The sequence below is a fragment of the Myotis myotis genome, unplaced genomic scaffold (assembly GCF_014108235.1).
Source record: "Myotis myotis isolate mMyoMyo1 unplaced genomic scaffold, mMyoMyo1.p scaffold_m19_p_21, whole genome shotgun sequence".
In the NCBI taxonomy this organism is placed as follows: domain Eukaryota; kingdom Metazoa; phylum Chordata; class Mammalia; order Chiroptera; family Vespertilionidae; genus Myotis; species Myotis myotis.
Window position 1 is genome coordinate 6,226,827 of NW_023416326.1, and position 26,356 is coordinate 6,253,182.

At 53.3% G+C, this 26,356-nt stretch overlaps 1 protein-coding gene across 3 annotated transcripts in view; it reads left to right on the plus strand.

The window, feature by feature from the left end:
• SUSD4 (sushi domain containing 4) overlaps positions 1 to 26,356 on the plus strand; it is a 63,654-nt gene that overhangs the window by 14,141 nt on the left and 23,157 nt on the right. For all 3 annotated transcript variants that reach the window (XM_036355013.1, XM_036355014.1, XM_036355015.1), the window contains one exon: positions 25,960 to 26,172. In XM_036355013.1, coding sequence (XP_036210906.1) covers positions 25,960 to 26,172 — 213 coding nt within the window. The remainder of the gene's footprint in view (positions 1 to 25,959; positions 26,173 to 26,356) is intronic.

Here is a 26,356-nt window from a genome sequence, read left to right on the forward strand (position 1 = left end):
CCTCTGTGTCTTGGGCAGTGTATTTCATGTGCCTGTGAGCTGCTAAGTCCTTCTTTTAATTTTAATTAACATCCGTGATGAGAGAGGATCATGGATCAGCTGCCTCCTGCACGCCCCCTACTGGGGATCGAGCCTGCAACCGGGCATGTGTCCTGACGGGGACTCGAACCGTGACCTCCTGGTTCACAGGTTGATGCTCAGCCACGGAACCACGCCGGCCGGGCTAGGTACTGTTTATATCCTCATTTCCAGGCAAGCAAACGACAACAGAGAGAGACTAAAGGGCAAAGCCAAGGCCCTGGGATTAGGAGGTGATGGGGTGAGGCCTCAAGCCCTCTGGCCCTGGAGCCCAGCCCTCCACCACTCCTTGCCTCTGTGTCACCAGCCCAGGGGGGCGCCCGGCCACCTGAGCCCCGGACGTCAGACCCGGGATGAATTTGTCCGCCGCCCTGTCTGTTTCTCCCCATTAGACTCCTCAAAGCCCAGCCCAAAGGTGGTGAGGCCCAAAACCTCAAGAGAAAGTAAGTCATCCCCGGAAACCTCATTTCCTGATGCCTTGAAACCCATTTCCTTCCTAAGAAGTCATCCGAGGCGCTGGCGAGCCCCGAGAGTTTCAGGGGGTGCAGCGTGCGTGAGTCAGGCTGTGGCCCTCCACTGGGGCGACCTGCGCTTCCCGGGACCTTTGTCAATATCGGGAGACATTTTGCTTGTCGTGCCTGGAGAGGGGTGGAGGGTGTGTGCTCCCGGCACCCAGAGGCCAGGAAAGCTGCTGCAGGTCTTACCACGCCCGGGGCAGCCCACAGCCAGCAGGTACTGGCCCCAGTGTCCATGGACCAAGGGCGAGAAGCTTGCTTTGCCTGTGGTGGGGCAGGTGGCCAGGAGCCGGTGTTCCAGGTGAGGGATGCTAGGGGTCCCGGGGAGGTACAGGCAGCAGGGGGTGGGGGAGAAAACCTGTGAATTCAAGGGGACGGAAGGAGGATCAAGGAAGAAACGGAGCCAGAGGTCCCTTAGGGTGGGTGTCAGAGAGAAGAGGAGACGGCGGGAAGCAAACTCATTTTAGACAGATGATGAGTTTGGCCTTAAGGTACTTAAATGTTGACATGCAGGTGGCATTGCCCAGCGGGCATTTGAGACTGAGGATGGAGTGAGGGAAGTCGGGGTTACAAATGCGGATTTAGGAGTCCTGTGGGAGGCAGTGATCACGGTGTGGAGTGGCCTAGAGCAGCGGTTCTCAACCTGTGGGTCGCGACCATCGGAAAACACATAGAGCATATCAGGTATTTACATGACGATTCACAACAGTAGCAAAATTACAGTTATGAAGTAGCAGCGGAAATAACGTTATGGTTGGGGGTCCCCACAACATGAGGAACTGTATTAAAGGGTCGTGGCATTAGGAAGGTTGAGAACCACGGGCCTGGAGAGAAGGCTGAGGGACGGGTGGCTCTGGGGTGGCTGGGGGGGTGGGGGATGAGAATGGCGCCCCTGGGGGCCGGGGAAGAGGGAGAGTCAGGGGTTTGAATCCCCACTCCATCGGTTGCTAAGCTTGTGATCTTGGGCATGTCCTTGAGCCTCTCTGTGCCTCAGTTTCCTCACAGGAGACCAAGGGCTGATCAGGAGATTGGCTGGGAGACGGGATCATGGAGTGTTGCCAAACTCAGCACCAAGAGGGTTAGGGCCGGGTGGGCGACGGTGGACGTGCAGACTGGGAGAGGATGGATGGGGAGTCCAGTAGTGAGCCTCTCCCCCCCCCACCCCGGCCCCGCCTCCCCCCGTGAAGAACAGGCGAGTGGCTGTGGGGGACAGCGTTTTCAGGATTGTTTTGTGAGTGCCCTTCCATAGAAGTTGGCCTCCCTGGCCTCATCACCACATGCGATTATTATTTTTGTCAGTGCCGAACAGAAGCTGTGTCTGTTTGCACTTAATAGCAAATGACTGGTATCATCTTTTCTTTCCTCCCTCAAATAAGGGAGAGAAAGTATGGAGGAGAGAGGAAGAGATGAACAGGGAGTTATAAATGAGAGGAGAGAGACGACAGAGGGGAAGGCGTATTTCTGCAGGATCTGTCCTTCTAACCCGCAAACGCCTGGCCTTGAGCAGAAGAAATAGTGCGAAGTGTCCCAGACGGGCTCCGGGAGGCACCCTGCCTGCCTCCTCGAGCAGCGGGCACGCCTGGGTCACAGGCGGCTGCCTTGCCTTGAGCCTCGCGAAGAGGGTGTGCGGCCTCCAAGGGGAACTGTCCATCCTGATGAAACCAGGGCCGCGGGGTCCGCAGCACAGGGCGCGGGCCTGGGAGCTCTGCTGGGTTGAAATCTGATGTGCGGAGGGCATACAGGTGAGGCCAAGGTCATTGTCTGGCTGCTCAGGGGGAAGCTTTTCTCAGCCAGGAGCAGTTCTTCGAAGCAATTCCTTCGTCGGGTGAAGTGCAGCTCTTTCCTTTCTGACAAATAAGCCAATTTTCTCCAGAAAGGGAGCCCCAGAAAGTGCCACGTCAGCACAGCCGTGCTGGTTCAGAGCTCCAGACAAGTGGGGTACTTGAACCCTCATCTCCTTTAAGTGGTGTGAGCACCTCACCTGAGGATACGGTCCCATAGGCACTCCACCCTCACCTCTCACAGTGACACCTTTAATATGCACGGAGTGGCCAGGTTATGATGACCACCCCATCAGTACTTCATTGACACGTTCCAAAAATACTGAATATTGAAAACTTCCTAAGCAAATACTCTCAAGGTCTTGTTATTATTTGCATAACTAATTCACTTCATTGTACTGAGGGGGTGGTCGTCATAATCTGGCCGGTCATCATAATCTGGTCACCCAGTGTATATCCCATAACGTACTTAACTCTAGCGATGCATGTACAATGATCAGCAAAAAACAGAGGCAATTTGTCCACTGGCGGAGGGGGGGGGGGACACCTCTGACAAAAATAAATGGCTAATTACAAGCTGTGAAGGGTGCCCCGAGGAACGCGAGGTGTTGAAAGTGCTCCCTTAGGAGGAGGGCGCATCCGGCTTAGCCTGTGTTGGTCGAGTGTTCAAAGGAGGCTCTCCTAGGTGAAGACAGAGGGAGAGGTGTTCCGGTCGAGGGAACAGCCTGTGCAAAGGTCCTGTGTCAGGAGGCAGCACAGAAGGGTCAAGGACCCAACAGAAGGCCAGTGTGGCTGGAGATCAGACAGCCTCCTGGCTGTATTGGCCATTTGCATTTTTTTTTGTTTTGTTTTGTTTCCAATCATTGGTTCGTGTTCTTTGTCAATCTTTCCATTGATTTAAAAAATCTCTTTCTTACCTGTTTGTTAAAACTCTCTTACAATCTCGTCTCTGTTTGTTAAAACGTCTCAAATCTTCACCCTTTCACAGATAGTACAATCATTGTTCTGGCCGTTTCCATCGGCCTGTCAATGTATTTATGGTAATTCTATCAACTCCCCCCTCCCCCCCTGGTTTCTCCCAGTTGCCAACCCAAGGTGATGTCAATGTCCACCTGTCTTCCGATAGTTTATTTGTTCTGTTTGCCTCAATCTGGACTTTCACTTCTGTGTCTCAGGAGAAGTGAGGCTATCGTTTATTTTCGTCTCCGTGGCGAGCCGGTTGTGCCAACATGAGGCACTGAGCTGTTCATTTGTCTCCCGCTGTTCGGAAATACCATTTCCATAAGATACTAATGCCCTTTAGACGTCCGGGTCTGTTTCCGGACCCTGGATTATGTTCCATTGATTTGGCGTCTCTCCCTCTGCCATCACCAGGCAGTGTTACTACGTGTTCCCTTTACAATCTGATGGCGCGAATCCCCACTCCTGCCTCTTCTTTTTCCAGATGTTCTCAGCTGGAAATGAAATGATTCTCCCCGACACATGTTAGAATCCCTTTGCTAATGTTGCGGATGAACCGGGGGACAAGCGACATGTCTCCGATACTGAGAAACGGGAGAGCTCTTTGCTCTCTCAAATCTCCTTCGGGTCGTTGCGCAGAACATTTCTGACGATGGCCGTGGCCCCGGGGAGACGTGCCGTTTCATCGAGAAGATACCACGGACCTAGGGCACAGGACTGAAATGAGAACTAGACCGAGAGGTGGGCACGGAGGACCCTCGGTGGTTTTCTCCGCCCTGTGCCCCGCACCCCGGGTCCCCACCTGCCCTCCTGTGCGTGTGCAGCCTGAGCCATGACCATGCAGAAGCCACGAAGGGCAGGCGTTGCTTGACGGAGACTCACCTGTGCTGGGCGCCCCCCCGGATGCTCTGCGTGTTACGGCGTCTACCTGTCGCATGACCCGCAGATCAGTGAGCATTAGCTCACGTTTTACACAGGAGTGGAACCCTGAGAAATGACAGAATTTGGCCAAGACAGGGAGGGGTCGCAATGGGCCAGCAGGAGGTGGTGGCTGACCGGGGTTTGGACCAGGCCTCTCTCCGAACACAAAGTCCCACCTCTTCCCGTGGACCAAGATATTTGCTCCTCTTCTTCAGGCTGAGAGTGACCCCCTTGCCGGTCATCACCTGGCCGGGGAGGAGTTGGGGGCGCCCCCTGTGGGTGTGGAGTCATCGTATTTGGAGTGCAGGGGAGGAATGTGGTTGTCTTTCTGTTTGTGTGTTTAACACGAGATCTGGACCCGTGAACGCTCATGTGCCCCATCAGTGGCTCCGGGGACCACTGGTGCTTCCAAGCTGGGTGTCCTGCATGGAGAGCTTGATGGAATCGCCCCTTCAGCTTTCCACGCGGCTGTCACAGCTGGAAGGCGCCCGGTGTGGGGGGGTGAGGGGCCCTCTCTAGGCTCTGCTGGTGGCAGCTGCCCCGCCTCGCGGAGCCTGGGCCGGCAATGCAGCCGCAGCTCTGCTATTTTAAGCTGCCCGCTATGCTCCGGTGGAGGCTGCCCGCGTCTGGTGCTGAATCATGATCCAGCTCGCTAATTGCCAGCAGCGCCTGTGGCCTGCCAGGGACCCAGACAGGCATCTGGCTCTGCGTTCTGGGTTCCCGTGATATGAGGGCTGGCGGTGGATGATGAAGATCCTGGAGACACAGGGGCCAGGTGGGCCCGGCGCTGCCAGGGTTCTGGTCCACACCTTCGGGCTTTATAAATCTGCAGCAACACTTCCCTGAAGCACTGCACGCCATTACCGGATCTGCTTCAGGATGAGGACCTTGCAGGTCAAACATGGATATTTTCGCAACCCAAGCTGCCTTCTCCCCGCCCTGGGGATAGCCCCTCTGTGCAAACCGGGTTAAAAGCCTGCGTGTGACACCCAGGAGGTCAGATGTATGCGGTCAGGGCGTTTTGGCTGGGTAATGGTTATTTCTGAAACAATGGAGATTTGAGGAATATTCCTACAGGGAGTTTGCAGCTTTGGGCCTACTCTCTCCCACTACAGGCCTGTCTGCCCTGTCTCTCTCTCTCTCTTTCTCCCTCCCTCCCCGAGCCCCTTATCGGTTTGCACATTTCACATCTTGGGTGGGACCTCTGGGACCCAGCTCGCCAGCGGTCAGAGCGGGCTGGTGCTGTGGCCTTTGGACAGAGGCCCCTTTGCCTGAGTGGGGATTTAAAGGACTAAGCATTGAGCGCCCCTTCCCGCCTTTGAAGGAGGCATGTCTGCCCTCCAGGCCTTCTCTGCCTGGGGTGCTTCCCTGTCTCTCCTCTCACATGAAGGCGACTGGTTTCCCGTCGCAGCTCTGTGCACTCTCCCAGCTCCGCGCCCGCCTGGAGGTCTCCCGGGGTCAGGCCTCCCTTTGTGTCTCCCCGCCACCCCTTTGCAAGGACTGACAAGCCTGTGGCTCTTGCAGCTTCCCAAGCCTGAGTCCTTGTCAGTGGAAGGGGGCGGGGCCAAGAGCCTGAGTCCTTGTCAGTGGAAGGGGGCGGGGCCAAGAGCCTGAGTCCTTGTCAGTGGAAGGGGGCGGGGCCAAGAGCCTGAGTCCCTGTCAGTGGAAGGGGGCGGGGCCAAGAGCCTGAGTCCATGTCAGTGGAAGGGGGCGGGGCCAAGAGCCTGAGTCCCTGTCAGTGGCAGGAGGCGGGGCCAAGAGCCTGAGTCCTTGTCAGTGGGAGGGGGCGGGGCCAAGAGCCTGAGTCCCTGTCAGTGGCAGGAGGCGGGGCCAAGAGCCTGAGTCCTTGTCAGTGGGAGGGGGCGGGGCCAAGAGCCTGAGTCCCTGTCAGTGGGAGGGGGCGGGGCCAAGAGCCTGAGTCCCTGTCAGTGGCAGGAGGCGGGGCCAAGAGCCTGAGTCCTTGTCAGTGGCAGGAGGCGGGGCCAAGAGCCTGAGTCCATGTCAGTGGAAGGGGGCGGGGCCAAGAGCCTCAGTGGGAGGGGCGGGGCCAAGAGCCTGAGTCCCTGTCAGTGGCAGGAGGCGGGGCCAAGAGCCTGAGTCCTTGTCAGAGGGAGGGGGCGGGCCAAGAGCCTGAGTCCCTGTCAGTGGGAGGGGGCGGGGCCAAGAGCCTGAGTCCCTGTCAGTGGAGGGGGCGGGGCCAAGAGCCTGAGTCCCTGTCAGTGGGAGGGGGCGGGGCCAAGAGCCTGAGTCCCTGTCAGTGGCAGGAGGCGGGGCCAAGAGCCTGAGTCCTTGTCAGTGGAAGGGGGCGGGGCCAAGAGCCTGAGTCCTTGTCAGTGGGAGGGGGCGGGGCCAAGAGCCTGAGTCCCTGTCAGTGGAAGGGGGCGGGGCCAAGAGCCTGAGTCCCTGTCAGTGGGAGGGGGCGGGGCCAAGAGCCTGAGTCCCTGTCAGTGCAGAGGCAGGGCCAAGAGCCTGAGTCCTTGTCAGTGGCAGGGGGCGGGGCCAAGAGCCTGAGTCCCTGTTCAGTGGCAGGGGGCGGGGCCAAGAGCCTGAGTCCCTGTCAGTGGCAGGGGGCGGGGCCAAGAGCCTGAGTCCTTGTCAGTGGAAGGGGGCGGGGCCAAGAGCCTGAGAACTTGTCAGTGGAAGGGGGCGGGGCCAAGAGCCTGAGTCCCTGTCAGTGGCCGGGGGCGGGGCCAAGAGCCTGAGTCCTTGTCAGTGGAAGGGGGCGGGGCCAAGGACTCAGCTGCCTTGGGAAAAAGAGTGATCAACTGGCACGTGGCTCCCCTGATTGGTCCCCCTGCTCCCGGACAGGCGGGTGAGGGACTTGGCATTGCTCCTTGTTTTCTCTGGGTGCTGGGCCTGGCAGCGAGGCCGGTGCTACACCTCGCAGGCCTGACTCTGTGTGGCATCTTCAGAGAAAGTGATCCCAGCAAGATGGCTGTGGGCTCTGTCACCCGCAGCTCCTCCCAGCCCAGTGGGCGCAGGAAGACACCTTGAAGGATTTCCCGGGCCTTGCTCAGTCCGCGGAGTCCTGGTGGGTGGGAGCCCCATTCCCTTCAACTTGGCAAATGAGTGTCTGCTTCCCTCGGGGCTGTTGGAAACCGCCCTGAACTGTGTGAGCGCAAAAGTGGTGGGCAGGCCCGGGGACCCGCCAGTTCTGCTTCCCGCGGGCCTTTCGGGGTACAGGTCACAGGGCCTGGTATGCCCGCGGTGACCCACTGCGTCCGAAGTCGCCGGGGAGTTTCTACAAAGACTGCGTGGCCTCGCGCCACAGGCTCAGTGACGGTGGATCTGGGTGGAGAGTGGAAATTCATCTGTGTGGCAGCTGCTCGGAGAGTTGGACGGGGCGTGAGGTGGGTGGGGTGACTCCCTGGATCCCACACTGGATCCGAGAGGTCTGGATGTTCCTGAGGGAGGGAACAGCCCCCACCCGTCTGCTGTAGCCATCAGCTACGTCTTTGCTCCGCACTGTACTTCCAACCAAACCACAAAACCTGCCTGTTTCCCCGGGGCCTGTGCAGAGCTGCCCTGGATACATGTACCATTTCCATTCACCTTTCTGACGAGACGAAAAATAGTCCAGGCCGCCCCTCGGAGCCCAGGGACCGAGGCTGGGACAGATCTTGTCCTGTTGGGGCGAGAGGCCCTGCCCTGGGCTGGCTGCCTCCGTCTCCGTCCCGTGGCAGGCTTTCTGGGCCCCTGGGATCTTCCCGGAGGAGGTGTGTGCCGCTGGCCTCATTTCCTCCCTCTGAGCCGCCTTTGTTTTCCCTCTGTTTGTGCTAAAAGCCGTGCCCCTGCCTCTTGAGCACAGAAGCCGGCCTGTGATGACGTTGTAAACGGGTCATGTAGCAGGTGACCACACCGCTGACAGGCGAGGGAGCCAGAGGTGTGCCTTGACAGGTGTCCCAATTGCGTCCTCTGATCAGGTGGCCCGCTCCCCGGTCTTAAGGTTTCGGTAGAGCGTCTGCCATTAGCACGCGGTTGTGGCGAGAGCTTCTGTTTCCTCCCACGCCCCACCCCCCCACCTTCACCCTGTTTTCAGGAATTCATTACTTGGATCCTCCTATCTGTCCCTCACACCTCGAGCTGAATCTAGGCACTCAAGGCCTCACCCACTCAGCGCCGTCGGTGGGCCGGCTCTCGGAGGCGGCATCCCTGCATCTGCTAATATTTGAGCATCAAGGGAACTGTGGGGACTGCCACAGGCTCAGTCGGCCCTCACAGAGTGTACAGTCCAGAGCAGCGGTTCCCAACGTGGGGCCCCTGCCCCACAGGGGGGCAGTTTGATGTTTAAGGGGGGCAATTCGAGAAGGAGTTCTTAACAGTGAAATTTTTGTGTTTTTTATGGTTCTAGGGGCCTCGTCTACAGTATATAAATGCATATTGCGACATATTGATGCATTTCAGTCTTCTGTTATATGTTTTGAAACCTTATTTGCTATCTTTTCATATCGCTTCATATTATTATTATTATTATTATTTTTAAACAATTTCTTAGTGATTTCTTCCTCTGGACTTCAGCAATCCTTCCGTTCTTTTATTTTTCTCTCTCATGGATGCCATGTTCTTTGGAAGCTTGTTTAGACCAAGTGAATGGCCTTTGAGGCTTCCTCCACGTGAATAGGAGCTCACTTTTTGAATAATAAGGATTCTATGTCGGGGAGCGCGGGGCATCAGGACGTTAGAGATGCTTAGGGTGGGCATGACCAAAAAAAGGTGGGGAACCACTGGTCTAGAGGGAAGATGACAATAAAACAAGAACAATGAATCGTGAAGATTCTTTTAAGAAAGTATGCTTTGGGGGGAGGTGCATGGCGGGGGTGGGGGGAAGAGAGAGAGAGAGAGAGAGAGAGAGAGAGAGAGAGAGAGAGAGAGAGAGAAACATCGATGTGAAAGTGAAGCATTGATTAGTGGCCTCCTGCACGCCCCCTACCGGGGATCAAGCCTGCGACCTGGCAGCGGGCGACCCGTTGGAGGGCTGGTAGCCTTTCCTACCATCTCGGCCGCCTCTCCCGGGGTTCTGGGCAGGTGAGCGGCTGCTTCTGAGCCAGGCACGGCGGCTGGAGTTACGGGCTGTGGGTGCAGAGTCACACCTTCACGGATACTCTCAGACCTCCATGTGCCAGGAGCTGGGACATTGGGAGTCAGGAGAGCTGGTGTTCGTGCCCACCCGGACCCTTACCTGGGTGAGTTTTGTCAAGTCCTTACAGGCACATGTGGACTGTGTACAGACATACGGGCTTCTGTCATGGGGACACGGAAAGAAGGCCGTGCCAAGCTCTAGAAGGAGCGGCTGGAGGAACGCGAGGCAGTGTGGGGTGGTGGGTGGGCAGTGTCCACCCTGAGGGCCAGGGGCACGTGGCCAGGGACAACCACTGGGGTGGGGACATGGTGGAAGGTGGTTGTGGCGAGGGACTGCTAGAATGGTCCCTCCCCTCCCCCATGCTCCCTTAGCCAGAGGGAGCCATAAGGGACGGGGGCAGGAGTGTGAGGGATCCAGCTGAGGGGCACCAAGCCATTGCATGAAGTTTTAACCTCTGGTCCTGTGTGTGTCCCCGTGGCCTGAAGAAGGAGGGGCTTGTCTGTAGAGACTCCCATCTCCCCACAACTTCCTCCAATCACCAAGAATTGCATGCCCTAGCTGGTTTGGCTCGGTGGATAGAGCGTCGGCCTACACACTGAAGGGTCCCAGGTTCGATACCGGTCAAGGGCACGTGCCTGGGTTGCGGGCTCCATCCCCAGTGGGGGGCATGCAGGAGGCAGCCAATCAGTGATTCTCTTTCATCCTTGATATTTCGATCTCTCTCTCCCTCTCCCTTCCTCTCTGAAATTAATAAAAATATATATATTAAAAAAAAAAAAGAATTACAGACTAGGTCTGGCCAGCGTGGCTCAGTTAGTTGGGTGTTGTCCCCTGTGCTGAAAGGTTGCTCGTTCGATTCCTGGTCAGGGCTCTATCCTCGGTAGGGGGGGCGTGCAGGAGGCAACTAATCAATGTTTCACTTTCACATTGATATTTCTCTCTCTCTGTCTCTCTCTCTCTCTCTCTCTCTCTCTCTCTCTCTCTCTCTTCATTCTTCTCTCTCTAAAAATCAATAAAAAAAAATCTTTAAAAAACAACAACAGAGAAGAATTGCAGAATAACTCATCCCGTGCGGCCGGCCATGTCTGAGTCCCAGGAAGTATATGTTAAAGCCTCAGATCCAAATTACAGCCTTAAAAATAACCAGCGACGTCTGGGTGAAATGGACAGGCCCTAAGAAACCATTTATCTCCTAGTGAAATGAACTAGGAAGGCGGGTGGTCGGGAACGAACTCGAGCTTCTGAAAATTGTCAGCGACGCCGGCCGCGGTAACTACCCAATTTCTGCAGGAGAGCAAGTAATTTAATCCCTTGGATGCGTGTTGGCCTGCAGGTACCGCGTCTGAAGAGAGAGATGTCATTTCCACACACACTGTGATATTTGCCGTAGATGCGTGGGTATCTGGTCACGGAGGAAACAAGTTGCTTTGCGGTGGCCTCGCTGTGCTTCCTAATAGCATCCTCCAAATATTTTATGAGCCAAATGCCCTGTATTTTATGGCCGCATAGAGGGTCCCTGACACGCCACCCCGACTGCTGCCTTACTTAGTAATTGGCATCTGACTAAGTGGGCGAGCACTCAGAAGCTGGAGAGAAAGGGGGCTTTCTCTCTGTCCCCAAGACCCAGCCCTCCCTGCAGGGGCCCATGCAGCCCTCCAGGGCTGCCCCCCTGGGATTTCAGGAACCGGGATGCTGGTGGGAGTCAGCCAGGTGAGGGACCCCGGGGCCTGGAATTGCACAATGTCGCTTTAGGATTTAGGAAGGACTGGCCCTGCCTTACGCATTAGCAGTTGTCTTGTCCCTTTTACTGTCCTTTTCAATCTACTGCGGACACGTTGTTGCTGCCCTCCAGCGGGTTTGGGGGGTGATTTGTTGCTGAAGACGAGGTGAGCACACATCCTCCCAGGCACGTCTTGGTCAGCATCACCGGGCCAGAGCGGGTCCACGCCGGGGGCCTCCCCGGCTCCTCAGGCTCCTGCTTGTGGCAGCAGATGGCTTTGTTGGAGTCTCTCTGGTTGGCTAAAAAGTCACCCAACCCTGGCTGGTGTGGCTCAGTTAGGTGAGCATCGTGCCCTGCACCAGAAGGTCGCAGGTTCAGTGCCCGGTCAGGGCACATTCCCAGGTTATTGGCTTGGTCCCCAGTAGGGGGCGTGTAGGAGACAGCCAAGCCAATCAATGTTTTGCTCTCACCTCTCTCTCTCTCTCTCTCTCTCTCTCTCTCTCTCTCTCTCTCTCCACTCTTCTCAATAAAACCATATATTATTATTTTTAAAAAATATATTTTATTGATTTCTTACAGAGAGGAATAGAGAGTTAGAAACATTGATGAGAGAGAGACATCGATCAGCTGCCTCCTGCACACCCCCTACTGGGGATGTGCCTGCAACCAAGGTACATGCCCTTGGCCGGAATCGAACCTGGGACCCTTGAGTCCACAGGCCAATGCTCTCTGTCCATTGAGCCAAACTGGTTAGGGCCATATATTATTTTTTGAAGTCACACAAAGTCATGTGAACGGAGGCCTTGCACAGTGTGTGAGGCAGGCCACTGGCTGTTGCAAAGTCTCAGGCCCAAGGACCTGGCTTCTGCCTGCGTAGACGGTCCCAAAGGCCGTGGAGGGAAACCAAGGGCTTTCAAGTCGACGGTGCGTGCGGGGCGGCTGCAGTTTCCAGGCCGTGCTTGCATTGCCTTTCGGGGGCCCTTTCATTCGGGGGGGGACACAGGTCCAGCTGTGTGTTGCTGGACGTGACAGGCTTTGTGGGCACACAGGGTTTCACAGGCGGCTTGGAATGGGAATCGAGAGAAAGGGGAAGCTTGCCTTTGGGACACAGTGGCCCAGGGCGTTGGTTACGGGCTAAGGAGCAGGTCTCTCCGTGACGCTGGGATTTGAAAGCTGCTTGCGAACTCTAAAGCTCCAGCAAATCAAATCTAAGTCGTCATTATTACTCTTTTTTTAAAAAAAGAGTATATTTTTATTGATTTCAGAGAGGAAGGGAGAGGGAGAGAGAGATAGAAACATCAATGAGGAGAGAGAATCATGGACCGGCTGCCTCCTGCATGCCCCACACTGGGGATTGAGCCCGCAACCTGGGCCTGTGCCCTGACTGGGAATCGAACCGGGACCTCCTGGTTCCTAGGTAGATGCTCAACCGCCGAGCCACACACTGGCTGGGCTATTATTACTCTTTTGATCATGGGCAGTTGTTGCCTCTCTAAGCAGTTAGAATTGCCAGTGTCATCAGAGAAAATAGTATGAATCTGATGGTGAAGCAGAAGCATAGGAATTTAATAGGTGACCCTGGGCGGGCCCATTCAGGGGCCTGGGCGGGCCTGTCATAGGGAAGTACCCCCTCCTGCAGTGAGTCAGTCAGTCATGCCTCTAGCGGTTATGAAAACGGGGTGGGGGGGGGGGCGTGCAGGCTGCAGCGAAACTGTACATGGGCGCAGGCATGTTTATTGGAACAAAGATCCCAAATCGCCATTTGCCAGAACTCATTCCACTCCCGTCTCTCCGCTGCCCTTCCATCTTTTCCTTCTAGCAGATACATTCCTGGGATGGGAAGGCTCTTGCTGTCTACATGGGCCCGTTCCCCCCCAGGACTCTCCTTTTTTTAAATTTTTTTTAACATAAAACCCGCCAGCGATGGTGACTAGTGCCACGGACTAAACGCTGCAGTCCATCGCGTCTCCGGTCTGTTACTTGAATTTGTCTCCACTGTACGTGAACTCCGGGGCTCCGATCACCCGGGGTGCTAGCTGTGCGTGAGCTGCGGGAGGCTGGGGACGCGCCGTTTCATTTCTATTAACACCCAGAGAGAGGGAAAGTGAAAAGCAGTAACTAAGACAAACGGCGTTGTTATTGGCAGGTCCTCCTTCGGCTGTCAGCGAACCTATTTCATTTTTCTGACTGTGGACTTTATTTTCTCCTTTGTTGTTTTCTGCGTCTCCCTGTTTAAGACTTTACATGTCATGAAAATAGGCAGTGAGGGGCTTAGGAAAGAATAAAGATATTTCAGGAGAACTTGGAAACCCTATGAAGCAGGCGCGAGAAGGAAGACCTGGGGAATTTTCCAAACAGAATACCTTTGTGTGTGTTTTTTTTAAAAAGTATATATTTTTATTGATTTCAGAGAGGAAGGGAGAGGGAGAGAGAGATGGAAACATCAATGATGAGAGAGAATCATTGATCGGCTGCCTCCTGCCCGCCCCCCACTGGGGATCAAGCCCACAACCCGGGCATGTGCCCTTGACCAGAATTGAACCTTGGACCCTTCAGTCCGCAGGCAGATGCTCTATCCACTGAGCGAAACCAGATAGGGCACCTTTGTTTGTTTTTAAAATAGGAAGTGAGGACAGTGACATGTGGGCTGTGGCTTAGCCCCTCAGATGTTGGGCCTTTGGTGGGTTTTCCTGGCTGCAGCCTGCCGGCATGCTTTCAATTGAGTGGTGGCAGCAGAGAAATTACAAACCTTCCTCGACTACGAATATGCTTAGGAGTCAAATGAGTGTGAGAATGAGGACGAGTAAATATTTCCAGAGAAATACAAAAAGAGAGTAAGTGGTAGTAGCATGCAGAAGGAAGAGTCTCCCTTCTCTCTTCCATTTTTTCATTCATCTATCATTCAGTCATCTGCCTATCTTGCCATTTAATCATCCATCCATCCATCCATCCCTCTTCCATCTCTCTACCCATCCATCCACCCATCTGCCCATCCATCACCATCCCTCATCCATTGGTCCATTTACTAAATCGACTTTTGCTGAGCTCTACCCATGTGAAAGGCCAGCAGTAAGCACTGAGGGATGCAGAAAGGAATCAGGAGTGTGTGCCTTCTCAGAGATTAGAGTTGGAGAGGAGCACAGAACACAAATGATTATAAAATAGAGATAGTGGGGAGAAAAGGCGTACATAGATGAAGGGCTGGGGAAAGCTACAACCTTGGGGAAAAGGACTTAAGAGTGTGAACACTTGGGGAAAGGCATGGCGATTTCAGGCAAAGGCGTTTTCAAGTTTTTTGGAATGAGATTGTAAAGTATTAAGTCAAAACAGGCCACCCACGGTCACTCTTGTTTGTTTGTTGGTCAAGAATGGAATAATTTGGGGAAACGAAGGCCATTCACAATCCCAAATCTGCAGGTATCTTAGCCTTCTCCCGGATTATAAATAGAAAACCGGACTTCAAATCCCTCTTTTCTCACTCTTCTTCATGCCCATTGATATGGCTGCTGGACTGAAGTGAAAAATCACCCCCAGAGAGTACAGGGAGCTGGAGGGGAATAGAGGAGGTACGCCAAGTACGAGGACAGGATCAGCAACCGGACACAACTGAAGGTCGGCCGCTGGGACTGCCCATTCCCTGGGCAGGTGCACGGAGTCTCTGAAGGTGGGGGGGAAAAGCAAGCAAAGAGGTGCATTTTGCCCAGAGACGAGTCCCTGATTTGTCCCACGAGAGGAATCAGGAACCTTTAAGAACAGAGTAGGTAGATCCGGAACTCAGAGCCACCGGACAACCCCGCAAAGAGCATGGTTGGGTGGCCAGGGCAGGAAGGGGCTGGTGCCGGTCTTCGTTCTGAGGCTGCCTCTTACCCTGAGACAGAAGTAAGTCACGTAACCGCTCAGAGCCCTGGGGTCCTTGTGACATAAGGGCCCAGGAGGAAGGACTGAGACACTGCATCCGAGGGCCCTTTGTTCAACATGTGGAGTCAAATATCTGTTAACTAGAGGCCCAGTGCACCAAATGCGTGCACTGGTAGGGTCTCTAGCGGCTGCCACTGGGTATTCCTCCCCTTACCTCCCTCTTACACCCCCCTCCAGCCGGGGCCTCCCTCCCTTCCCCCGGCCGGCCCCGCCCCCTGGTCGAACTCCCAGACAACTCCTGGTCAAGGGGACAGTTTGCATACTACGCTTTTATTATACAGGATCATAGACAGACATACTTGGACATTTTGACGCTGTGATTATCATGTCTAGAAGCACAGGTAAAAAATGCCAATTTTCTTTAAAAAAAATTTTTTTTTTAGAGAACACTAATTATTTTACCGCTGACAGACAACATTACCCCCCCTATGGTGTTCCGTCTGCGTCCAGTCCCGAGCCTGGAGGGAAAGATTGTCTGTGGCTAACGAGATCAGAGTCAGCTGCTTCCCTGTGGACTAGAGCCAACAAGACATCCCCCGTCCCCCTCTCCCCCCGAGAAGATACGTTTCCAGCCAGCGGACGCATTCTCAGTGATTAGACGGTCTGCCCCAGGACACTGTGAGTGCACATGCAATGCCTTCTGGAATCTCTGAGGCTGGTGACAGCTCCCAGGGACAGGGTCCTGCAGGTGGTCCCAGGCCCGAGGGTGCCAGGCAAGGAGAACACTGGGCTTGCCCCTGGGCTCTGGCCTGGAACCCCGTCTGCCTTTTGCCAAATGCACAGCGGACCCCTGTGTCCCGTGCGTGCCCGTTACTGAGCTGGAGGATCCCCAGCTCCCCAAGTTCAAGTCCCCAGGCTCGGGGGAGCCACCAGGTTGCTTTCAACCATATGAAAGGAAGTCATGTCCTTTTGTTCTCTGTGGTGAAGTGGCTGAGGTCATAGGGCGAGTTAAACGTCGTTTAGGAGAAAACTGTACCTGCACGAGGCGTGTCTGACCGATGAACGGTCTTTGCTTAGAACCCGGTAAACCCCCCACCAGTTCCACACTCCATCTCCCCGCCAGTCTCAGTATATGTCTGTTAAAGTCACGTCTTCTCTGAGTTTTTCTTACGGCTAAACTCAGCAGATGGAGGCGTTATTTGGGAATTCTTCTGTTTTTAATAAGCTTGTTTATGTTTCTTTTAAATAAAAGAGGGATTTTTTTTCTTACTTTCTGGGGAGACAGGAGAGAAGGGACGCCAATACGAGAGCTGGCCTGGAGCTGCTTTCGCTGCCGGCCTATCCTATTTGCCAGCTAATGAGACAAATTGCAGGCTCCATAAAACCTTAAATAGCAGCTGCTTCATTTTCTCCCTCTCCAACTTTAAAATGATGACAGCCTCGTCTGCAGGCGGCTCAAGGTGTGACTGGCCCGGCCTGCAGGAGCCCAGGGTCCTTCGCTGTAACCAGTAGCATATGGTTTTTCCGGAGGGGCTGGTATGACATATTTTAAGCACCACATTCAAGAACCGGACCGTTAGCGGTGCAAATGGAGCATGTGATTCCCGCTCACTCATTTGGCCGCTAATGAAAAGGACCCGGCAGGTGGAGACACGGCTTGCGCTTCTCGCTGGAATAATAGCCGAGGGATGAAATTAGAAAAACGAATTGAGCTCAGAGGAAATCAGCCGACAGCCGACTCCTGGAGCAGAAAGTTCTGTGCTGTTCTTTCGGCGATAAGAACGGAGGCACGGCCCAAGGCCCAGGTCCCCGCAATCCTTTTTCCTAGGTTCCTTTCTGGCCAGGAACGATAGCGCACGCAGGCTGCAGTTGGAGACGGGAGAAAGACACGCGGGCTTCTGTGTTACAGAGGTTTGGAGAGTTTATAAAATTTTGCAAGAAAAAAGAAACAAGAACAGAAAAACCTGAGCCCGTTCTCGAGCCAATGAGTATGTGTTTGCCTTTTTCCTTTGCATTCCTCCTAAATGCCCTCATTCCTGTATTGGACTGCTCACCAAGTCTGCCCCCATCACTGCTGTAACACGGCCTTTTATTAATCCTCACCTGAGGGTATTTTTTTCATTGATTTTTAGAGAGAGGGGAAAGGAGAGAGGGGGAGAGAGAAACATCAATGTGTGAGAGAGAGAGAGAGGAGAGAGGGAGAAAGAGAGAGAGAAACATCAATGTGTGTGTGAGAGAGAGATACATCAATGTGAGAAAGACCCAGCAATTGGTTGTCTCCCACACATGCACATGCCCCAACCGGGTCCCGGGGGGGGATTGAACCTACAACCCAGGTACGAGCATTTGACCAGGAATCAAACCCGAGACCCTTGGGAGCACGGGCCAGTGTTCTAACCACTGAGCACACCGGTCAGGGCTGTAACACACATTTTAAACCACAAATCAGGGTAGAAATCTGCACATAAAAAGGGCCCATTTTTCGATGACCTTCCGTGACGGTGATTTGTTTTTCTTTGAAGCGAAGCAGCGCCATGGCGGCCCCGGGGCTGCTGGGAGAACATCTCAGGTCACCTGCGGCTTTTGTCTTGCTCCTCCGGGTGGTGTGCGGGTTACCGTCGGAGAAAAGGGTGTTTGTTTTGGGAACCGGTGGCATTTCATCCAGACGTTTTTGATCCAGCCTCGTTTCCTCACAAACGAACTCCGCGGACGGCCTATTTATAATCCAGGGTTTGGGAAATGAAGTGATGTCAGATAGGAAATCACGGTTCATTATCGGTCCCTACCAGCCAGCTGTGTCACCCTGGGCTCCCCGTCGGCTTTGCTCTCTCCTCGGCTGGTGCTGTCTGCCGGGTGTGGGCCCCCGGATTTTCAGTGCTGCCCCCCTCCTGGGAAGGAGGGCTGTAACCACACGGGCAGCACGCTGGATTCCAACAGCCCTGGGCCATGTCAGAGAGTCTGGGGCGCCCAGAGTCGGCTCCATTCCTCCTGGGAGGAAATGAATTAAGGCGCCCACTAGAGTGAAGTGATGTTGTTTGTAGGCGTCTCTGTGGAGTTTAGTGCCCATCACGGCAGCTCTGGCTCCGGGGACCATGCTTCTCTAGAAGAACCTCACTGCTCTGTTCTTAATATTTGAGCCTGTCAGTCATCCATCCCCAATTTAACACACCCGTGCCATTAGCATACATTTTAAAAAAATTCATTTTTTATTTTTTAATCCTCACCCGAGGGTATTTTCCCATTGATTTTTAGGGAGAGTGGAGACGAGAGGGAAAGACAGAGAGAAACATCGATGTGAGAGAGACACATCGACTGGTTGCCTCCTGCACGAGTCTCGACCAGGGCCTGGGCCAGGGAGGAGCCTGCCACCGAGGTACGTGCCCTTGACCGGAATCGAACCCGGGACCCTTTGGTTCACGGGCTGACACTCTATCCACTGAGCCAAACCAGCTAGGGCAATATTCATTTATTTTTAATTATAAATGTTTCATTGCAGAGAATTTGGAATATACAGACATATGTAAAAGAGAATATAAAAATCAACCTTCAACCCCAGATAACCCAGTTAAAATTTAGGCAGATTTCTTTTCCTTTTTTTCTATGCACATGCCTCCTTTTTGTGTATTTTTAAAAAAGGATCATGCGATAATATACTTCTTGTATTCTTTTTAGTTAACTATTTATGTGGGGAATTGTGTAGTAATCATTAACATTCAATGCTAATAATTGATGCATGAACCATGTTGTGGCTTTGACCAAACACAGCTGATTCCTAGGGGGGACAGAGCAGAAATGGTGGTGACTGGAACATCTGAGCACATTTTTTAAATTTTTAAAATACATTTTTATTGATTTCAGAGGGGAAGGGAGAGGGAGAGGGAGAAACATCAATGATGAGAGAGAATCATTGGTCAGCTGCCTCCTGTATGCCCCGCACTGGGAATCAAGCCTGCAGCCTGGGCATGTGGCTAGACCGGGAATGGAACCGTGACCTCCTGGTTCATAGGTCGACGCTCAACCACTGAGCCACACTGGCCGGGCTGAGCAGATTTTTTATGGTGACTTTATATATATAGGTGATGGAAGCAAGGTTTTCCTTGAGCTAATTATCTTTAAAAGAAAGAAACAAACAAACAGAGCCCTGAATTCTTCGTTCCTTGACTAAGTGTCCACTGATCCCTGCCTGTTACTAGGAGGGAAGGCCATCTCGGTGGTGACCAGAGACAGTCTCCTTGCACGACACCGCCCTACGTCAGCAGTGGCTGCTTTTCCATGTTCTGCTTCCCACGGAACCTTGCTCTTCCTCCCGGTCCCCAAACCCCGGGGAAGTCCGGGTGGCACTTGAGAGTGTGACACCATGATCTGGAGGCCGTTTGTGAATGAACCACCGTGCGGAGGGAATGCGTGGGATTTCTGACGGGGCGGCTGTAAAGGCAGGACCATTCATTAGCGGTCGGATGCTCATGGGTGCCTGTGAGAATGGGTCCTCCCCGCCTGTCCTGTTGGTCTCTCGGGGCCGTTCTGCGGCGGAGCTGCGATCCCGCACGTAAAACGCTGTGTAAACTGTCGAGCTCTTATGTGTTAGTGTTGCTCACAGAAAAGAAAGGGAATCCGAGTTTTTAAAGACAGCAGAAAGCCATTTCTGGGAGTTTTTGTTGGTTTGTTTCAAGCCACCCATGAATTGTCATGCGGGCTGTTTCCATGTAAGTGTTTGTGCCTTGGGCGGGGGGGGGGTGGTTGTTACCATTTTTTTTTCAAATCAGAAAGAGTCTAGAACAGCTGTTCTCAACCTGTGGGTTGCGACCCCTTTGGGGGTCCAACGACCCTTTCTCAGGGGCCGCCTAAGACCATCGGAAAACACCTCTATAATGACATATTGTTTTTGTGATGAATCACTATGCTTTCATGATGTTCCATTTGTAACAATGAAATTGGGGGTCACCACGACACAAGGAACTGTATTAAAGGGTCGCGGCGTTAGGAAGGTTGAGAACCACTGGTCTAGAAGTTCTGGGATTTAAACGTGGAAGGGAGCTGAGAAGTCATCCAGTTGCCTTGTTTAGGGATAAGATGCGAAAACCCTGGAAGATGCAGTTGTCTGTCCAGGGTCGCGGAGCTCAGCTAGACGGGCAACCTCATCTGGCTTCCGTAAGGATTTGCTTTAGGAAAGAACCGCATTTAAAAGGTGTGAATCCGTTCTTTTATTCATCCTTGCTGTCTTCCTTGACTCAGTGCTGTCACCCGGTAATCCTAAAGTTCCTATCAGCTGGGACATGCCCAAGCCACCATCTCCGCGTTGCTGGGAGAAGTCCTTGTTCTCCGATGAACGGTTGCCTGTGCTTGCTTTATTTCGAGCAGGTGAAAAGGTTTATTCTGCTTTTCCATGTCACACTGTCATCATCTGGAGTGATTTCGTTACGTTAGCGGGCCACGCTTTTATGAAGCGGTTTCGTGAGACCGGCGTGAAAAATCGCTTTCTGAGTTAGCATCGCTATCAGTTTTATTGGCCCTGAAACGGAGTGGAAGGATCCAGGAATGATGGGGTAATCAGCGCGAATTAAATCCCCAGGGAGCTCCTATCAGTCCTGGCGTCAAACGGGGGACGCCATGACTTCCACATCTGCGGCCTCCATCCACTTTAATCAGGTCTAAATTATGCTGTGAAGACTTCGTTGTGCTACATTTCCTTGCTCAGACATAGCAGACGTCCTCTGGTTCCTTCTTGAAACATGCACACATTCTCACTGTTTCTAGGGAACAGTTGCCTAACTTGATTGCCATCCAAATATTCAGAGTTGCTGTTATGTCGATAACTAATAAGTATAATGTTATCACGGCGCAGTGTTCAGTGTGTACTCTGGGTAATGAAATCCAGAATACTGAGCCCTCAACCCACATCGATAAATTCCATATTCCCCAACTCACTGTTGTGTCTTCACAGAACTAGGTTTAAGTGGTATCTCGTTAGTATAAATTTGCTGTAATAAGCAGTATATTGCGCTATTGGTGTGGCAGAAATATTACTATAGTAATGAACCCCATCTTCGCTGTATTTCCCAAGAGACACTGCTTTTGTAGTGGAAAATCTGTTTAGCCTAATAAATGGTAACAGTAATCACCTTCCCTTTCTTCCCCCAGATAATCTCTTTTTAAAAAATATACATTTTTTATTGATTTCAGAGAGGAAGAGAGGGAGGGAGTGGTAGAAACATCGGGGATGAGAGAGAATCAGTGATCGGCTGCCTCCTGCACACTCCCACTGGGGATGGAGCCCGCAACCCAGGCATGTGCCCTGACCGGGAATCGAACCCTGACCTCCTGGTTCATAGGTCGACGCTCTACCACTGAGCCACGCCGGCCGGGCCCAGATACCTCTTAGATATGTAACCGTTAATACACTGAATGGTCCAGCACTAAGTTCACAAACAAAATCCATTTGGAAACCTTTGATTTCCCTTGTCGAATTGTTTGTGTTCGTTCCTACTGAAAAATTTGTCTTCGTCTGGTTCTTGTGCTCTGAGCTCTTTCTCCTTGAATCCTCAAAGCCTTGGTGTTTTCTGTTTGTTTGGTTTGGGTGCGACTCACTGGGGCCCAGGAATGTACGTGGCCTTGCGCCTGCATCGGGGGTTCCGTGGAGCTTGACTGCTCGCCCTGAGAGCGGACACTGGGGATTTTTCCAAGGAACCGGCTGCTGTCTTGGTAGCAAAGACCAGAACTGTCCCTGCACTGGGGACTGCTTGCTGGCCCTCGAGTCCCCCTCCAAGCCGGGGCCGTAAGTTAGAGAAATCAGAGTTCAGTTCTCTGGAAGTTTATGTTACCAAGTGACGGCTTAGCTGTTGGCTAAGTGAAGCACTTCGTTGTTATTCTTAAAGTCAACAGTCCTTTGCAAAGTCACTTAATTCTGGGGCAGATTAGGGGGAAAATAGCTTGGATATTTTTGGAAGTGATGGTGGCTCTCGGAAATTAGGAGATTGCCTTTTTATGAAGTTGTATTTTTTGGTTCTTTAGGGAACTGATGGAAAAGGAATACCCTACATTTATTGTGCACTTACCACTTGCCAGTCATGCTGTATGTGTGTTTCCATCTCTCTTACATTTCACAATAGAGAAAACAGATCAATAGGAGTTTCTCTTTCTCTCTCTCTCTCTCTCTCTCTCTCTCTCTCTCTCTCACACACACACACACACACACACACACACACACACACACTCATAAGGAATTGGCTCATGCTTTTATAGACGCTGAGAAGTCCAAGATCTACTGTTGGCAGCTGGAGAGACCCAGGAGAGCCGATGGTGTAAGTTCCAGTCCGAGTCAAGGGACGACGGATGTCCCAGTTTGAAGTCAGGCAGGCAGAGAGAGTGTATTCTCCCTTCCCCAGCCTCTATTCTGTGCAGGCCCTCAACGGGTTAGCTGCGGCCCACCACATGCAGGAGGGCAGTCTGCTTCACTCAGTCAACCACTCACATGTTAACCTCACCCAGAATGGCCCTCACAGACACCCCAGGAATGCCGTTGGGTCAAATATCTGGGCATCCCATGGCCAGCCACGTTGACACAGGAAACAAACCATCACAAAGACCCGCTCTTGTCTGTAAGTGCTGCGTTCTATGGCATTCAGGAGCAAGTGCTAGGGGACGCCACTTCTGAGGACATTCAAATGGAACGTCCCATCCTCCATCTGACCCCCAAAACATACATGTTGGAAATCTCTCCATGAACGCCTCTCCCTTCCCCAGGCTGTGGCTACTTGGATCCAAAGCAGTCACAGAATTTGAAGAATGGGAGGGAGATGGCTCGATTTCAGGACTGCGGGGTCCTAGGATAAGATTGTTCGGTGGGCAGCAGGCATGTTACTCTCCACTCCTTCCCCAGCCCCGAGGCCAGCCCGCCTCCTTAGTGGACACGTTCTCTGACGGGCCGCCCATCAACGTTACAGAAAGACACCGGGAGAACAGCTCCACAGGAAAAAAAATGGCCCAGGCTGGGACCCGATCCGCTTGGGGGCAGCTTGCAAAGTGGAATCGAAGCTCTTTCAAGCCCCAGAAAATTACTATCTTGCTCGATGGGATTAGTTGTCCAAAATGAAGAATATTTTTCTCCTTATGCCGCCCCGCCTTCCAATTGCTTTCTTTTCACTGCTGGTTCTCATGCCCCAATTTGCCAACGGCTAGAGTCCAGGGCCAGCAGCACCCTGATCATCAGCCCAGGCCCAGGCAGGGACACAGAGTCAGGGGGTAGCTATGGTTACGTGAAAGCAGAGACTGGACGGGGATGTCCTTTTAAAGGGGCAGGGATATGGAAAGGAAGAGTACGAATTGGAGTCACGAGGAAGCTCTGCTTTTCTCACATCCTGATCTTCATCATTTATTTATTAGGGCAGGGGTCATTTTTCTGATAGATCCAAGGCCGGATCTTATCTTCACCTCTCCCTTGACTTATCTGTTTTTATCTGAGAGAGAACAGTTTTGCGGCCCTGGGTGGTGAGGGCCTGTGCCCAGGACCCGGCAGTCAGCATGGCTCATGTGTTCGCAGGCGGTGACTGGTCAGAAAGCACGTGTTGGGGCAGGAGGGGGTGGGCACAGATGTCTCAGCCAAATCCCTGGCATACACCCACCTCTGGCCCCACATTGGAGAGGGAGGAGGAGGGCTGGGGTGCCTGAGGATGTGGATTGGAAGAAGGTTGTAAAAATGTGAAGAGAGTAGTCCATTCAGGTTAGGAGACGAGAAGGTGTCTGTGCCTGGGGGGAGGGGGCATATCACACCTCCCTTGTCCCTGGAATACATAGGCTTTAGAGGCTATCGAAGCGATAGGGGAGAGGGGAGGGATGTTTGCCTGATGAGTCCAGCAGAGGAGATGTTGTGTGGCTTCATCCATCCACCCAACTATCCTCCATCCATCCATCCATCCATCCATCATCCACCCACCCACCCACCTATCCTCCATCTACCCATCCATTTATCCATCTATCCTTTATTCATCCATCCATCTATCCTCCATCCATTCATCCATCATCAATCTACCCAACTATCCTCCATCCATCCATCCATCCATCCATCATCCACCCACCCACCTATCCTCCATCTACCCATCCATTTATCCATCTATCCTTTATTCATCCATCCATCTATCCTCCATCCATCCATCATCAATCTACCCAACTATCCTCCATCCATCCATCCATCCATCCATCCATCCATCCATCATCCACCCACCCACCTATCCTCCATCTACCCATCCATTTATCCATCTATCCTTTATTCATCCATCCATCTATCCTCCATCCATCCATCATCAATCTACCCAACTATCCTCCATCCATCCATCCATCCATCCATCCATCATCCACCCACCCACCTATCCTCCATCTACCCATCCATTTATCCATCTATCCTTTATTCATCCATCCATCTATCCTCCATCCATCCATCCATCCTCTATCCATCCACCCATCCTCTATCCTTCCATCCACCCACTTATTCTTTATCCTCTTTCCCTCCCTCCACTCATCCATTCATCCCTCTTTTATTAGCAGCACTGGTGGGATGTCCACACTCACAACACACCATGCTGGGTGCCGAGGAGGTGAGGAGGTGAAGAATAAGAGCTGGTCTCCTCCTCCCAGATTCACAGCCCAGTGAGAGAGACAGCTGAGTAGACCAGCGGTGACAGGGTGAGGAGCACCCTAAGAGGGGTGAGCCCTGGGTTAGAGTGTCTATTTTTGGTACCTATTCCGTGAGGATGTGTCCATTGGTTGTGTAAGAACTAAGAGGTGAGCTACCTTCCTTCCCTTGGACAGGGCGTTCAGATCTTATGCTCACGGAGGACCCTTCCTCATGCCTGGCTTCCCCTCCAGACCAGGACAGCCTTCATCTCAGCCACCTGGGCATCTCCCTCACCCTGACCTCCAGTCAGGTGACCTGAAACGGAAATGCCTTGTACCCTGGTGCCCTCCTTGCCCCTCCAGCACCCTCATGCCCTTTCAGGCTCATCACCTCTTCCCCACCCCACCAGTCGGCCTCCCGGGCCCACGGGCCTGCCCCCTGGCTCCACACTGGCCTCCTCGCTTAGCCTGGCTTCTTGGGATCACCCAGTAGGTCTCCAGCTTCCTTTTCCAACTCCGTTTATTCATTCAGCAGACGCTGATGGAGCGCTTCCTCTGTAGGATGTTGTGAGAGATTCTGGATGCCAAGATGGGAAGGTCGCAGGACCTGTCCTTGAAGGGCTCACAGCCCGGTACGAGAGGCGGTCCTTCTCCCACTACAGTGGGGCCTTGACTTACGAGTTTAATTCGTTCCGCCACCAAGCTCGTTAAGGAGCTCGTTAACTCAAATTACTCTATCAACTCAATGCAAAAATTGGCCGAGAGACAGCTGGTATCTCAAAAAACTCATTAGTCGGGACACTCGTAAGTCAAGACCCCACTGTAGTTCAATGCAGGACTGTGTTCATGGCACAGCGGTGGGACACTGGGGGGCTGAGGGGGGGGGGCGTGGGGTTCAGGAAGGCCTCCTAGACCTTCAAGGAGGACCTTGACCGAGGCCTGGCAGACGGGGGTGAGAGACAGGGGGCAGGGGCAGGGGGGAGGCTGGCATTCCCAGCATGCCCCTTCCACACACCCGTATAGCGATGGAACCCACTTTCTGCTCCCCGGACATGGGCTACTGTCTTGAGCGCAGGCCCTCGCTCATGCCATTCCCGTTAGAACGCCGGCCAGGCCTCCCTCCACAGCTGGCTCTGCCTGTAGAAATCTTACCCGCCCTTCAAGGCCAATCCGTCTCCTCGCTCAGCCGTCAGCAGTTCGTCCAGCTGTTGAGGCAGTTCCTTTTGTGGCTTATGTCACCTCCCTCCTTGAAAAGCGACCTCGGTCATGGAACTGAAACGCTAATGAGCTGTGCACTAGAGCGCCTACGTTCCTGGCTCTCTGGTTGGTGCGGTTGGGTGGGCCATGGTGTCGGGGAGGACACAGTAGCTGCCACTTAGCTGGGAAGACCCTCGGCGCTGGAATGTGTCGGGACACCTTTGCTTCTCTCTGTCCATGTAGGCTTCGATGACCTCCAGGTGTGTGCTGACCCCGGCGTCCCCGAGAATGGCTTCAGGACGCCCAGCGGAGGGGTTTTCTTCGAAGGCTCCGTCTCCCGCTATCATTGCCAGGACGGATTCAAGCTGAAGGGCTCTACAAAGAGACTGTGTGTGAAGCATCTCAATGGGACCCTGGGGTGGATCCCGAGTGATAGATCCATCTGTGTGCAAGAAGGTAAAGTGCTTACACCTACCCCATCCCCTCCCATGGAAACCGCTCACATGGTCAGTGTCTGTGATGTGGCCAGCTGGCGTTGCCATGGCTGCCGGGGTCCAAGGCTGCGGGTGCCAGAGGGGTCAGTGCCCGGGGATGCTGTCCTCGTTTCTGAGCTAGTCCTGCACGCTGACGGAAAAGCACG